The sequence below is a fragment of the Dromiciops gliroides genome, chromosome 3 (assembly GCF_019393635.1).
Source record: "Dromiciops gliroides isolate mDroGli1 chromosome 3, mDroGli1.pri, whole genome shotgun sequence".
Classification (NCBI taxonomy): Eukaryota; Metazoa; Chordata; class Mammalia; order Microbiotheria; family Microbiotheriidae; genus Dromiciops; species Dromiciops gliroides.
Genome location: NC_057863.1, coordinates 483,536,383 through 483,552,276, shown reverse-complemented (window position 1 = coordinate 483,552,276; position 15,894 = coordinate 483,536,383). Strand labels below are relative to the sequence as shown.

Sequence of the window (15,894 nt, the reverse complement as noted above, 5' to 3'; positions counted from 1 at the left end):
GTTTCTTTATTTGTAAAATGACTAACTAATTTTTATTTTTATGTCCAAGCTCCCACGATTCTAGTGGTTAAACTGGCCCCTACAGCAATCTTCCCCTAGCTCCTGAGGAATGAACGAAGGAATGAATGAATGAAGAAAAGGACAAAGGCACTTACTATGTGAACAATACGGTGTTAAGCCCAGAGGATAGCAAAAGAAAAGTAAGACAGTCCCTGCTCTCAAGGAGCTCACATTCTAATAGGGGAAGCTAACATATATAGGAAATTGTAAGTCCAAATCAAATGGAAAAGCCCAGTGTTCCACAGGGCATAGTTGCAAGTAATGCATCCTCATTGACACTTCCATCCAGAAAACCACATCTGTCGAACCATTTAATAGGGCTAAAGACTTGTATTGTGATTTTTTTCTTTTCTGTAGCTCTAGTAATTACGGAGGAGTCAGGGCTCCTAATATCTGCAGAGGAAGTTGCTAGGGTATGTTTCTACATGGGGTGTTCTCCCTGAATTATGGCTGCAGAGGGGAATTGTGGGCAGGCTAGATGCAGCAGGGCTGATATCCCATGAAATCTTGGGCTTACCTGCCTTATGGTGGCAGCTAAAGATGGCAGGCCCCTCTTCTACAGGGGTTACAGCCCTGTAGAAGATGGCCGTGGCAGCAGGCGTGGCAGAGCCAGTGGCCTGGGGGGGGGCATTGATTTTCCTAGATATTTGGGCTGTAGGGTGTTGCTTTATCTCTCCTTGAGTATGATGGGAGACGAGGGTAGTGGCTGGATCTACCTGCTCCCTCAGGATGCCTTGCTGCTTCAGCTGGCCTGATTTGGCGGCCCCTGTGATGGCTGTTTTTTGGCAGCTGGTTGTGGTGGTAGTGAGGATGATGGGCCCTTTCCCCATAGGGTTTGTTTCCCTGAATTATGGCTAGGGGAACCAGGCTGAAGTAGTACTGGTAGTTTGTATACTTCCTGGATAGGAGGATGAACTATAATCCTACAGAACAGTCTGTCTCTTTATTGTCCTTCTTTATTACTAATCTCCTACTCGATGGGCACTCTTAAGAAAGTAGAGGGAAAAACTGAGAAAAAGTGGTTCAGAAGGGAAATCCTAAGTGTGCAACTTCCAAGAAGTTCCAAGTGTGCAGTTTAAGACTTCTTTCCACTGTTTTTAGGCATACAAATAGCCCCCTCCTAAGAGAGAATCAGGGTCACAAGATATGGATTCTGTGGCAGACTAGGTCTCCTACAACAAGACATACCCGCCTAGAGAATAACAAAGAAAAGCATAGCTAACAATCAAAAATCCCAGACTCACATTTGGAAATAGAATCCTCTCTCTGTGTTCTACTATGTTTATGGAGATGCTCTTTTTAATGAATGTCTAAGTTCAGAAATTTTTAACAAGTCTTTTTCCCAAAGCTATAATGATAAATCCTACCAAGTGAGACCTACAGGTAACTTAAAGAATTGAGAAAAGCTTCTTGAAACGTGCAGATATGTCAGAAAGGATTTTCACAGTGTTGGGAGAATATATAAAATCGTAAAATGGTCTGAATATGTATTCAGACTCCTCAGAGGCACCTAGGTGGCACAATGGATAGAAAACTGGGCTTAGAGTAAGGAAGACCTATATTCAAATCTGATACCCTGGATAAGTCACTTAACTTCTGTCAGCCTCAGTGTATTAATCTATAAAATGGGGATAATAATAGTACCTACATAGACTTTTATTGTAGTACCTACAGTAGAGTTGTGAGGATCAAATGAAATGGCATTTGTCTAAGGTGCTTTGCCAGCCTTAAAGTGCTATATAAATACCAGCTTCTATTATTTTTGCTTAATATTATTATTGTTATTCCCCCAACTTTTTTCCTGAAGGAGGTTTAATTTTCATAAGGACATTAGAAAAAGTAATAGAAAATGGACTGAAGATCACATAAGAACTTTTTTGGGTTTTGTTTTGTTTTTTTGTTGGAGCAATGGGGGTTAAGTGCCTTGCCCAGGATCACACAGCTAGAGTCATGTGTCTGAGGCCCAATTTGAACTCAGGTCCTCCTGAATCCAGGGATGGTGCTTTATCCACTGTGTCACCTAGCTGCCCCCCACATAAGAACTTTAAAAGACTTCTATTCATGGAAAACAATGGCTGGGTTTGGGGCTTGTTTGTTTTGGGTATATAATTCACCAAACATTATACAGTAACAAATTTGTCCTATTTTCACCATCACTGATTTATCAAAATTTGGGAAAAGCTCAGGCATTCATCTAATTAAAGAAACAGTACATTTTTCTTTAACATCTAGAAGACTGGGAATCAAATTGAATTCATCATAGCAAGAAAAGTACCTATTCAGGAAAACAGTCTTTCCCTTACAAGTCAAGAGGGGAAATGTTGCCCTAATAAAAGACTCATTTTGTTTTTATCACTTCATGTTCATACTTGGTTACTACAATATCCATTTAATACTTACTTGGGTTTGACCCCATGTAGAAAGAATATAGGCAGATGGCTGCCTATTTGATGTAATGCTACTTTAAAAACACTTTCTGGACACAAAGATTTACCCTCCACTCCTAACTGCTATTGGTATTGGCTTTTATCATCATAAAAACAATAGACAGCCTTCTAGAGCATATTTCAAATCAATTAAAGTTAAGCATTAGTAGAAGGGGTAATGCAAGAGCTTGACAAAATCTTGCCTACTTCAAAATTCAGTTCAGAATTAGTCATCCTCAGCTTCTAGAAAAACATCTGTGCTACCTATTTATTTTTGAACGCAGAGGCCAAGAACATTTTAAACAACCTTGATATTTAGATATTTAATTATTTCATTCCCTTTCCATTAAGACTCTTGGCCCTTCCTTTGATACAGTCAATCAGAATCTAAATGGTGGCATTAGTGATAAAATCTTTCAAACAGTGCTGACTAATATAACTAAGGAAAACTGGTTATTCCCTAGCCAAGCAGCATGTGATTTTCATCTCATCAATTCCTTTCAATTTCCATAATTTTCTATATTAAATGATGATTCAGGGTTGGGTTTTTCTTTGTCTATAAGCCTTCCAAGATCAAGTCTAAATATATGATCTTTTTTTTTCTTTTATCTCAAATGTTTGAATGAAATATCATAATAGATATGCTCAGAGTAACAGAAGACTATTTTCTAGAATATTTATAACTTAATTTTTAAAAGAGGAATTTGATTGCCAGAACAGCTGGAATCTGAAGTCCTTTGGCATTTCTATCAAAGAAGTCCTCTAAGACTGCAGAGTACAAAAGGCTCAAGGCATAAGCAACATCTGCACAAGACTATACTGAGGTGCAGGGTTGAATCAGGAATGGTATTATCTTTGGAAAGCTATTGGAGATTGAAGTGAAAAATAATTGGAAGATGTTTCTTACCTTAGTGGAGGAGAAATGTTTAATCACTCAAAAATGAGCCAAAGCAGTGACACTAATTTTGTATCACTTGTTGCAGGCCAAGAAGAGAAACAGAAAAGCTCCCCATGACGGGGTAACTATATCTCCTTCTGAAAGCTTGACTATTCCTGTTGAAAAATTCATTTTTTTCTACTATGATTTCATGCATGAAATACATGAAGTTACTTCAAATCATAGGGTTTTACTCAAGGTAAATCACGAAACAAATTCATTTAAGGCTAAGAAAATATCGCTTCATCTAATAGTTGCCATCATCTAACCAATTCATGCACAAACATAACGATCACAGGATCATAGATTTTGAGCTGGAAGGGACCTCGTGTACACTTTTTGCTGAGTGTAAAAAAATAAAGTTAAAACCTTTTAGACAGTCAGGATTCCATATTGCAAGAAAGAAAAAAATCTAATTTATTTTAAAAGCCAACCATAATGATAATTGTCATGTGAACCAAGTAAGACAAGTAGGCTGAATGTGAGATACTGCTTCAAAGTCCTTCCAAATAAAACACACTCAGGTCTAAGAGAAGATATCTTATCTTCAGGCCTCACCCAGAGACAACAGTGCTTGGAAACCTGAGAGTAGAATGAACTTCATCAGTGAAGCCATCTGACAGACATAAGCCTCAGATGTAATGATAACATACTTGATCTACTGCCTCTATAATAAGAGCTACTTTGTTACAGTCCAAAATCCGTTATCTGAGCTCAAGCATCACTATCACTGATGATATTCCTCCTTCCTCATAACACAGATTGAGGATGTACCATGTAATCACTAATTCTCTTCAGTGAGGAGACCAGGGAACATAAGTCAGGAAGCTCTGGGATCAGCTGACAGGTTATGATGAACCCAGTTTCACTCCCTTTATGCTTTTAACGCTTTCAAGGATTCCATTCATTTGGAGGCTTGCCAAAGATGACTGATGCTGCAGACTTCTCCATCTCACTGCACACACCTGAATTCTACATTCATCCCAGGACTATCCTACTTAGATCCCCTAGATGGCAACCAGTTACTGTCATAGCCATCCTTAACCATGGTAGAAAACTTGACCAGTAGAGATTCTGTTCTGTGATCATGTATTTATATAAGGAAATAATGGCAGGTTTATATCATGAACAATCATAGTCCAAGGTATTAAGCTGAATTGAGCTGTTAATTTAAGACATCCACCTTACTTGAGCAAAAGGATTTATTACAATAAAGGTTCATACCAAACTTATTTCTGATGTTTGGACCTATATTTTAAAAAGAAACAAACCACTGCCAAAAGCTACAAGTTAAGCAGTCAAGAAGTCTTATTCTTTATTGCTTATGACTATTTTTTTCTTACAACTTCTGTCATCCCAGCTTCAACCATTCAGCCAACAATAATGGCCTTCTTCTTTGGACTCCAAAGTTTCTGGGGTTTAAGAAAATCCCTAGTAGGATGTTTCCCTTGTACCAGCCCCTCCCCAAATCTCCCCCCCCCCAAAATCTTTACTGGTATCCCAATGAAAATTAATTAACAAGTTTAAAGCAAAGTTATTTTATTACTTTCAAAGTGCCTTTAGAGCCCAGGAAGATGAGTAGGGGAAAAGATTTTTTCTGACTCCCCACCATTTAAATATGCAATGACACATATAACTTCAACTTTGAACTCACTACTAATTTGCACCTACCCAGCGCTGCCTGACAATGATGAAGGAAGATGGTGCAAGAAAATTTTCTAGAAAAGTCAAGAAAATAGAAAGCGGGTATGAATTTGTATAAACATTTGATTTTAATGTTGGGTTCATAAAAAGCTAGATAAATTCATGAATCTGAGATCCATAACCAGTTATTATGGGAAGCAAGGCTATGTACTTCTAATCTTTTAAGTTTGTTTCCTGCAAAATATCCCTCAGGAACTCTGTAAAAAACAGTATATTGGATCAAGAAAACAGGGAAGTGATGTGGAATTATACCTACACCTCATGTTCTGATATAAAGATGATAGATAGCTCTACCCATCTCCAAGGAATCTTTAACCTATGCAAAATTCTTTTTCAAGAGACAGCATTGTATAGTCAAACTGAGGCAATTCTCTCAACAAGCTCTAAGACAGTAAAGCAAAAGAACATTTCTAAGTCTCAGTTTCCCTATCTGTAAAAGGGAGATAATTCTTGCCCTAATTTTCTTCATAAGGTTACCATGAAAAATAAGTCATATACTACATGTGAAAACACTTTATAAGCTGAAAATTATTCCATAAATGTATAAGGTGTATGCATTAAAGTGTTATTTTTACTAAATCATTTGCAAAGTTATATGGCTAAACCACCTTAGAATTAGATTAATATTTACTCCCCACTATCTAAATTTTAATCACCAAGAAGTGATTGCTGGGACATATTACTATTTAGAAGGAACCCCCATGTGGTATTTTAAAAGTCCCAATAAGCAAGAGTGGGTGTGACTCAGTGACTTACCAAGAAAAAAAGCATCAGAAACTTCTTATGAACATGCTACCTTAATCTTTTTTTGTTAAAGTAAAATCACATATTCAAATTACTAGATTTAATTAATGCTAGAATTCTCTAACTACTTAAATAATTAAAACAAAACCTCATCAAGAAGAGCCAACCCTTATGTTTATTTTGATCTTCGATGTTTGTGATTGTAAGGTATCCAATCTTAGTATGAATAAACAGGAAAATATTAATGTTTAACCTTTATTTCCCCACCCACCCACCCATTTGAGTCATCATAAGAAATTTAGATGGAGATAAACCTCAAAGTTTAAGAAAATTTGACATATTCAATTAAATGTACCTATGAGGAAAATTTACTTACGTCCAAAGAATGTTCATTCAGCAAAATGAGAGACATGTTTTGTGACACCAGTCTGCAGGCATAACCTATTAAGAAAGTGAAATTAAAAAAAAAACAATATTACACATTTGAAACACTAATTCCTTCGATGAGTTCTTGATTTTTATAAGCTGATAGGCTAGTTTTTGAATTATCCAGAACCTTTGCTCCTCTCTTCCTTTAACTTCCTTCTAACTTTAAACCATTTCATGGCTCATTAGTTCATTCATATAGGTTAGGAAGAAAAAAGCTCAATTCAATCCCTTTTGCTTCTTGAGCATAAGTACCTGGAGAAAAGGTCACTACTAACAGTTTAAACAAGTACTTTCAGAATTTCTGTGGATTTTCCCTTATGCTTACTATCCTTACCCACCATTAGTTTCAATGGAGACAAACATTCAAAAGAGTAGAGGGAAGTATCTTCTCACATCTTCAATGGAGATAAACTTGGTCTTTATAATTTTCTAACATTTGGTTTCAATTATCTAAGGATTGAGGTGGCTGTGCCTATTTATACTGGTATAGTCACTGTTTACATTGTTTTCCTGGTTCTATTTCCTTCACTTTGAATCAGTTCATTTAAGTAATTTTATGCTCCTCTAAATTCATCATATCCATCATTTCTTATGACATAGTAACATTGCATTACAATCATGTACCATAATTTGTGTAGCTACTCCAGTAGTTAAATACAAATTAGTTTGGGGGGAAGGGTATTATTAGCAGGTATAGGCACAAGAAAGGATTCATGCAGGGATTATCTGATTGAGAGATGGAAGAGACCCGTTATTGTTGTTCAGTCATTTTAGTCATGTCTGACCCTTCGTGACCCCACTGTGGTTTTCTTAGTAAAGATACCTGAGTAGTTTTCTGTTTCCTTCTGTAGCTCATTTTACAGATGAGGAAATTAAGGCAAACAGGGTTAAGTAATATGCCCAGGGTCACACAGCTAGGAAGTATCTTAAGCCAGATTTGAATTTAGGAAGAGGAGTATCCAATGCACCACCTAGCTGCTCAGAAAGGGCCTTACAGGTCATCTACTGCAACCTTCCCATTTGACTAATGAAGAATGTCCTTCCTGAATGTCCTTTGAGAGCAAATATTTTTACAAGTGACTTTAGTGCCTGGTATTCACCATCCTCCACCTTCTTCTTGAACATGGGGTCAATATAAAAGAACCTTCCTCATAGAGAAATAACTCATTTGCCTATTGTTCTATAGATATGAGGAAATAAATGGTCTATCAAATAAGAAGAGCAACAAAAGAGAATTTTCCTTACATTTACTCTAAGGAATCTAATACAATGGACCCACAGAAGCCAATATCTCTTTGGATATTTAAACAAGTTTTCAGAAATCTTAAGATTTTAGTGCTAGTTCTAACCAATGAATGTCCATTCTACCTTCATATAATCAGCCACTTCATACATCATTATGTGGCAGAAAGAACACTATTTATATAATCAAAAGAACCAAGTTCAAATTCCAGCTCTGATGCTCTCAGTTTCAGCTTCCTTATTTGTAAAATGGGCATAATACTAATTCTCTGACCTACCTTAAAAAGTTATTGTGGAGAAAGGCATTGTGTACATTTTTAAATGCTTCTATAAATCCATCATAAACAAACATTTATTAAGAATATGCTATGCTGGGGGCAGCTAGGTGGCGCAGTGGATAGACCACCAGCCCTGGAGTCAGGAGTACCTGAGTTCAAATCCAAAATTATATCTACTCTCAAGAGAGACAATATGGATATACATAAGTATAATACTGAATAAATTAAAACAAAATAAATATATAATATGATATAAATATAAATGCAAGTGATTGAAAAAGCTAAATTTAAAGGTCAATTCTTTGAAGCTGACATTTAACTATCACTGCTACAAACACCTTAAAGGTCAAATTTTCAGAGCAGCACACTTAGCAAGTTTTATTCTCTACTCCCTAAACATGTCATTTCTAAAAAGCCCAGGTACACGTTTGGTTTGTGCCCAAAGTCCATGTCAGAAAAAAGAGAAGCCATTGAAGAGCAAATTATATATACTATATGGTTTTATAATTTGCCTAGTGAGATAGCTAGGTAGCTCAATGGATAGACCTGGAGTCAGGAAGACTTGAATTCAAATGCGGACTCAGATGCTTACTAGCTGTATGACCCTGGGCAAATCATTTAACCTCTGCCTGGCTCAGCCTCCTCAATTGCAAAATGGGGATAATAACAGTACCTACTACCCAGGTAGTTATGAGGATCAAATGAGAGAATATTTGTAAAGTGCTTTGAACAATGTCTGGTACTTAATAAATGCTTGTTCTCACTCCCCTCCCCTTAAGTTACATTTTTTTTTTTAATGTCAAACATTTTCTGAAGATTTTACTTGACTGGCAAGCAATGCCAACATTTTTAAACTATACCTTCAATGATAAAAAAAAATCATCTCAGGATAATTTTTAAAGTATACAGCTATGGTTCTATTATCCCAACGTGGTTGTAATGTGCTCAAAACAACCCAATCATATATGTAGGTCACAAGTATCTATATTAAGAGTTTTGTGAAAAGGACAAATCACATGCTCAAAAAGTTTGATATCTAGCCAAAAAAAGCACTTCTTATATTTTGTCATAAGTGGCTTCCTTTGAAGTATAATTATGATTTCAAGCAAGTAGCAACAAACAAGAAGCAGGTTATACAGCATATGACTACTAGCCAGATAGTTCAAGCCATTTGTACCCTTTTGTATCAAGTATTTATATCTTTTTTTTCCCATTTCCAGATTCCAGAAGTTGATTCCCCCCCTCCAAAGTCTGAACCCTTAGATTAGGTCCAGAAGGAAGGTGGTGCATTTTATTTTCATTTAAAAGGGGGTGGAGGGATATTGCAACTTTAATCATTTCCTTCTCTGTTGGGCTTACTCTTCCCCTAGAGGATACTAGCAGCTTTAAGCAGCAGACTGTTACAAATTCAGTATAACTAATTCCAAAGGATTTTCTAGTTTTTGATTGGAACAACAGCTGCAGCAGTCAGTGAGCAGTAATTTTTAAATACTGGCTCACTGTTTTATTTCACATCTTCCTACTCAAGCAAGATGCCATTTGACAAGTGAACCTGGACAAAGATATTCTGGAGAAAATGTTTTAAGTATTTCCTGGTCAGAGAGTCAGAGGGAGGGCACCCCCAAAGAAACTGCCACACATTTAAATATGCAGTGAATCAAAGCTCTAAGACCAAGCAAAAGCATTTTCTAAAATGTTTAGGATGAAGCTAATTTCCTCAGAAAATCACCACACAGCACAGATGTAATTACAAAAGGCAAGGCTGTTTTGTGTAGTAACTTTGGGCTTAGCTAATGTGGCAAATTAAATTAAGTCCGCTCCAATTCTGGTGGAGTTGATTTCTTATGTTTGTGGATAAAATGAGATCAGCTCCTGGGTCAAAGCCAGGTATGAAATGTCAATCCACACTTGTAAATTGAGGTCTAGATCTTTAATCTAGCCATCTAACAAGAGGATCATAAAAGTGGCTGGGGAGAAGACCTTTGGGAGCTTATGTTTTCTGCCTCTGAAATTAACAGGGCTGCAAAACTGTTTGTTTTTCATATTACTTCAGTGTAATCGAGGTTCAAAGAAACCAAAATGTAACATGCGGTTTGTTTTACTCTAGTTCTCAGAAATGGGGCTTTTTTTTTTTTTAATGAAAAAGAAAATACACTGGGAATCATCCAACACAAATCAAATGTATTGACCCTTTGAAACTCCCTGATTCCGCTTTTCTTTTGATTATACTCTTCGTTAAGACAAAACCATTATAAGCAAGTCTTCTATGCTAGTTTCTTTCAAACAACAACCAGAGTATCTTACCTACACCAAGATTTATGATTCTGAATTTAGACTAGGTTCACAAAAGATGTACTCATGGGAAACCCAGATTAAATAAGCAACTTTTCTGTCTTCCAAAGTTTTCTTAAATTCTACTTTCCTCTCCCTTATGTATTCCTTGCCCATGACTTTTCAAGTACTCCTACCCACGTCATGCTTACCCATTACTCCTTGCAAGGCTCAGTTCATGGGCCCCATCCCACTCAAAAGGCCTTTCCCAATTCCCCCAAGGCTCTTATTTCCTCATTAGGAAGATATGATATGCCCCCAACAGAATGTAAACAATTCAAGGTCAAGACTGTCTCACTTTTTATTTGTATCCCAAGAGTACAGTGTCTGGTATACAGTAGGTATATGTGTATGTGTGTGTGTGTGTGTATTATATATATATACACACACACACATATATACACATATATACATATATATATATATATATACACACAGCAGATAGATAGATATATGTTTGCTGATTAACTGTTATATATTATGCATTTACTTATTTTTGTATACTTTGTTTTTGCTACCACCCCCAACAGAATATGAGATCCTTGAGGACAGGAAATATCTACTTTTTATGTGTATCTCTAGGACAGTGCCTCTCACATAGAAAACAAGACAAAATATAACTGGGTGCTAGGGACATTTGCAAAAGAAGTTCAGAGACTGGAAATCCAATGTTCACTGACCTGAAGAGAATTCCACCCTATAATTCTAGTTCTTCCCTTTTTCTAAAATGCCCCCATTTCCTCTCCATGCTTCCTCACAGCATCAGCCATCTTTAAGGTCCCAAATTCCCACTGCACCTCTGACACGGAGCCTTCCCTAACCTGTCTAGTTCACAAGGAGATAAGACTGTCCATCTCTGAACTCCTTCTGTATTTACATACACAGAGTTACATTTTGTCTTGTTCTGTTTGGTTTCAAGTTTAGGTTTCATCTCCCCAGCTGGACCATAAGCAATTTGAGGTCAATGCCTGTGTCTTCTATTTATTTCCTACCCTACCTCCCTTTAACCCGCCCCCCGCCCCATTCTCTTTCTGTGATAAACAACTATCCAAGGCTCACTGCATAAGATTAAAGATTTAGAATTGGAAAGGCCTTCTAAGGACACCTAGTCCAGCCCCCTCTCTACATATGAGGAACCTGAGGCCTATGGAATTTAAATGACTTGTCCAAGGTCACTCTACTGGTAACAGGTAGACTATAGTTGGTGATTGATTTATTTGGGGGGGGGGGGGAGAGGAGAAAAGTCACAGACTCAGAATCTACTCCAACTATATTATAAATTTCATAGCCCAGACTAAACCAGGAATGACAATGATACCTTTTAAAAGGCCAGGCCAATGAGTATACTATTGTTGTCTATTTGGCAAGCCCACCATTGATTAATTTATTCCTTTGGTCAAACTTTCAATATTCTCCACATATGTGAAGGAAAAAGCATTAAGTTAATGTAAATAAAACTACTGATGGAAAAATTGTAAAATATACACTGATTTTAGGATAAAAACCAGTTCAAAACAATTTTTTTAAACTGTTACATATTCACTAAAACACTTTTTCTCTTGACCTGCTTCCACTAAAAAAAATTATAAGCTCAGAAAATAATCTGTACAATCCATTTGTATCACTACCTACACATACCACAGAGATTACCTGCAACAATAAGAGAAACCATGATTATATGAATCCCAGTGCTGGTCACATCTGAAATTTCACTTTAGACTAACTGATGCCATATTTTTAAGCTAAAGAAAACTGCCAACTCCCTGGAACATGGCTAGTTAGCATAAGTTCAAGCACAGAAACCAAAATTCTGGCTTCATGCCAGGACCATGATTCCTAAAAAACCACAGGATCTATGCAAACCTTGCTAGGTAAGGCTCAATGGATCAGTTTGCCTCACAAAAACCACAAATTACCTTGAAATTAGGTTAAATTTAAATCAGCATTTTTATTTCAGCAAATAAACTAAAAGGAAAAAAATGTACATTTCCATTAAAAATAAATTCTAAAGTGGTAGAGATGACTTTTAAAAACCAGCAAGCCCAAAGCTAGCAAGACTTACATTATAAAGATTAGCAAGTTTTCAAATGCAACCTAATCCATTTTACAGAACTAGTTTGTTGTTAGTTTCACTAGGCACCAGGGAATAACACAAACAGTTCTGGTCTAGAAGTCAGAAAGCTGGGACCCTAATACCAATTCTGCCAGTAACTCACTATGATTTCTGTGTCTCCTCATCTGTAAAATGAGTGGATGGATTAAATGATGTCTTAATTTCTTTTGAGTTCTGGAACATAATGGTTTCAGATGAAAAATTTCAAGTAGTTTCATAAATCATATATATATATATATATATACATATATACACATACACACACACACACATATATATATATATATATGTTTAGCAAGTACTTGATTTCCCCCCAAAATACATACAGTCCACCTATCCACAAACCCTAAATAAATCACAAAAGGGATCAAAAATCTTGGATGTTAAGCTCAAAAACTGAGATAGCCTTTCATAAATTACAGACTCAAATTTTCCCAAATTGCACATTCAAAATATGTACCTTCCCTTTTCCTTCTTTGCATACCTTGTTTCAAAGAAAATTAATAGGATTTTCTACATCCTGGATGAAGGTTAAAAAGCCCACCTTCTTGGGAAGGCAAAATCATTTCAAGAATTCAGAGATATATTGAGTCATGAATCTACACATAGTACTGTTAGGTATAATGGAGAACAGAAAAAGTAAATGGCATAAGATATCACATCTCATTCTCTAACACACCATGCAGCCCTGACTTGTTAGAAATAAGCTAAATATATGGCAGAGGGAGGAAGGAAAATGGAACAGAACAAGCCTACATGTACAGTATTGCTACATGTTATATATTCAAGTGCCCAATGCACAGTAGGGCCAATCGGTGCTGTCTGTCCATGAAGAGCAGACAGCAACATTGGTTTAATTATCAGTAGATTTTTTGGAGAAGGTAGTAATAGATATAGGCCTTGAAAAATCTGTCATAGGCTTGAGATCACTGACATCAAACATGGTCCTCATTTGTTGTTACTATCTGAGACTTAACTCTATTCGCTGACTCACCTAGCTGCCCTTTTTGTTCAGTTGTTTCAGTCATGTTGACTCTGTGACCCCATTTGGGCTTTTCTTGGCAAAGATACTGGAATAGTTTTCCATTCCCTTCTCCAGCTCATTTTATAGATGAACTGAGGCAAACTGGGTTAAGGGACTTGCCCAGGGTCACATAGCTAATAAGTATTTATGGCCAGATTTAAACTTGGAACAATGAGTCTGACTTCAGGCCCAACACTCTATTCACTGCACCACTTTACTGTCGCCTTCATCTTTATAGGCCTCAGATTTTTCATGTGTAAAATGAGGAGATTAACTAACTGACTTCTAAGCACCTTTTCCTGGTTTAATATTATGTGGTGGCACAAAATAAGGCTAATCTTTACACTTTGATGGCATGTTTGATCAGAAGCCATTCCTGACTCTACCTATAACCAGCCAAGTTTAAATCACTTTACCTCTTTAGCCTCAGTTTCCTCCCATGTAAAATGAGGATAATATCTATACTCTGTACCTATTAAGGCTCAAATGAGAATTTTTATAAAATAAATAAAGCTGTACCTAAAGAAAAGGGATTATGCTTTCTCAAAGATATCAGTTCTTTAACTATTCAAACTGAGGAATACAGGAGTCGTTTGGCAGATCTCTTCTAGTATGCTAAGGGTAGGGGGCAAGGTGGAAATGGGGAGAAAATAAAGATAGAATAAAACATGTAAGATAAGGTATTATTACTTTGGCAAAGCCTTCAGCTTTCAAGGAGGTATTCAGAATCAGTCATACTTTTCAGATAGTCTTATTAGTCAATTAAATATAATCTGAGAGGTGTGAGCAGCAAGAATTAAGACTTTAGTACTGAGCCTTCTTTGACAAGGAGTCAGTATAACACAGACACAATCTGAGAAGCCACTGTTTGTGAATCAAGAAATATCAATGAATTATTCTGGAAGCTTTTGAGAATAAAGGATAAAAGAAAGCTTTATTCAGGAAGCTGGTAAAAATTCCTTTACCTAGCAGCAACACATTTATCTTATCTAGATTGAGCTGCAGCCAGTAAGTTCTCATGTATATACCTAACTTGGCCAGACTTTGGTTGGCTCAGGCAAAAAATATTTTTAAATCTCACACACACACACACACACACACACACACACACACACACACACACACGCGCGCGCGCGCGCGTGCATGGCGTATTACACTCAGCAAGGCTTACTTGGATGGGATTTGGAGCAGTGGAGAAAGAAGATTATCTCCCCACCCCTTCTGTACCACATCAGTACTATCCAACACCATTTCCACAGCAAGGGAATTCATGGTGCCTAAATTTGAGTTTACAAAGAACACAAGTCACATTTTGAGTAGAAAAGCAGAGAAGATCTGAAACAAAAGGAGGAAGGTCTAGATCATATACACATTTTAGTGTGCTTCAGAAAGAAAAAAACGTTCAGACTTTGTTTCCTTGAAGTATATTTTAAAATTCACAAAGAATAGTTCCTTTTCTAAATCAATAGCTCCTATAAGTGATACTCACTTCCCCTACCAAAACATTCCCACACAGAAAGTAGCTGAGTGTCATAAACTGATCATTTCAGTCAGCCCCATACTTCAGTGGCTTGTTATTCCAAATAAGGGGCTTCAAGTACTGAAGGATCCATCTAGGCTTTGGAGTCAAAGGTCTGTAATTTCGTGGGTATGCATAATAGCACCATGGACACAGACTGAGACCCCTCTACCATTTAGCAGAAGATGGTCAAGAATTGCCACGGCTGCAAAATTCATAATCCTAAGGCCAAGGAGGGGAAAAGCCTGTCTGACAGATCTACAATCCATCACCCAGCCAGGACTTGAAGTCTTTCCTGCTCATTAGGAATTTCTAGAGCCTGGGGCTCAACCTCTGAGAATCCAAGCTTACCTCTAACACAGTGAAGTACTAGGTTATTCTCAGAAATTTATCACATATATCCTCTCCAAATACCATATAATATCATCCTTCCTGCCCTTTCTTTACAATGCTGATGTCATGACATCTGCAGAGTATGGGCTTTCAGTGGTTTTTCCAGTAACAGGGATAGGATTGTATTGAATCAGCTTCATAGTCTTGCTTAGTCTCCATCATAAACCAATGATATTCATTGGCAAGACACTCAACAAGAATTCTAGAATTCAAAGTGTATTTTATAGCTAGGTTTTCAGAGGTAGTCGAGTGTACCACTTTCTCCCTCTCACTCACTCACTCACTCTCTCTCTCTCTCTCTCTCTCTCTCTCACACACACACACACACACACACACACACACACACAATCTTTTCACTTTATAGTCACTTTACTTTTTAAGAAGTCTGCAATAAGTTTCCACCTTATTCTCCTTCCTTGACTCTAAATAATTTGCTTCCAAAAGCCAGACTTCCTTGAAAGATATTTGTCAAAAAAAAAAAGACATTTGTCATCACTGAAGCTATTCAAAAGAAACCTCAAAACTAACTCCAAAGGAGTTGAGCAAGTGCTCTGAGCAATAGCGACATAACTGCAAATAATTAATGTTAGAAAAGGATTACTCTGAGAGGTTCAGTCGATTGTGTATGTATAAGTACTAGTATATTAATTTTAAAGTCATCCATATATAAACACATCAAGCAAAAATCTGCCCT

At 36.8% G+C, this 15,894-nt stretch overlaps 1 protein-coding gene across 5 annotated transcripts in view; it reads right to left on the bottom strand.

Annotated features, from left to right (window-relative positions):
* Positions 1–15,894, bottom strand: part of ATP8A2 (ATPase phospholipid transporting 8A2) — a 787,448-nt gene that overhangs the window by 487,398 nt on the left and 284,156 nt on the right. For all 5 annotated transcript variants that reach the window (XM_043998327.1, XM_043998326.1, XM_043998328.1 and 2 more), the window contains exon 24: positions 6,248–6,312. In XM_043998327.1, coding sequence (XP_043854262.1) covers positions 6,248–6,312 — 65 coding nt within the window. The remainder of the gene's footprint in view (positions 1–6,247; positions 6,313–15,894) is intronic.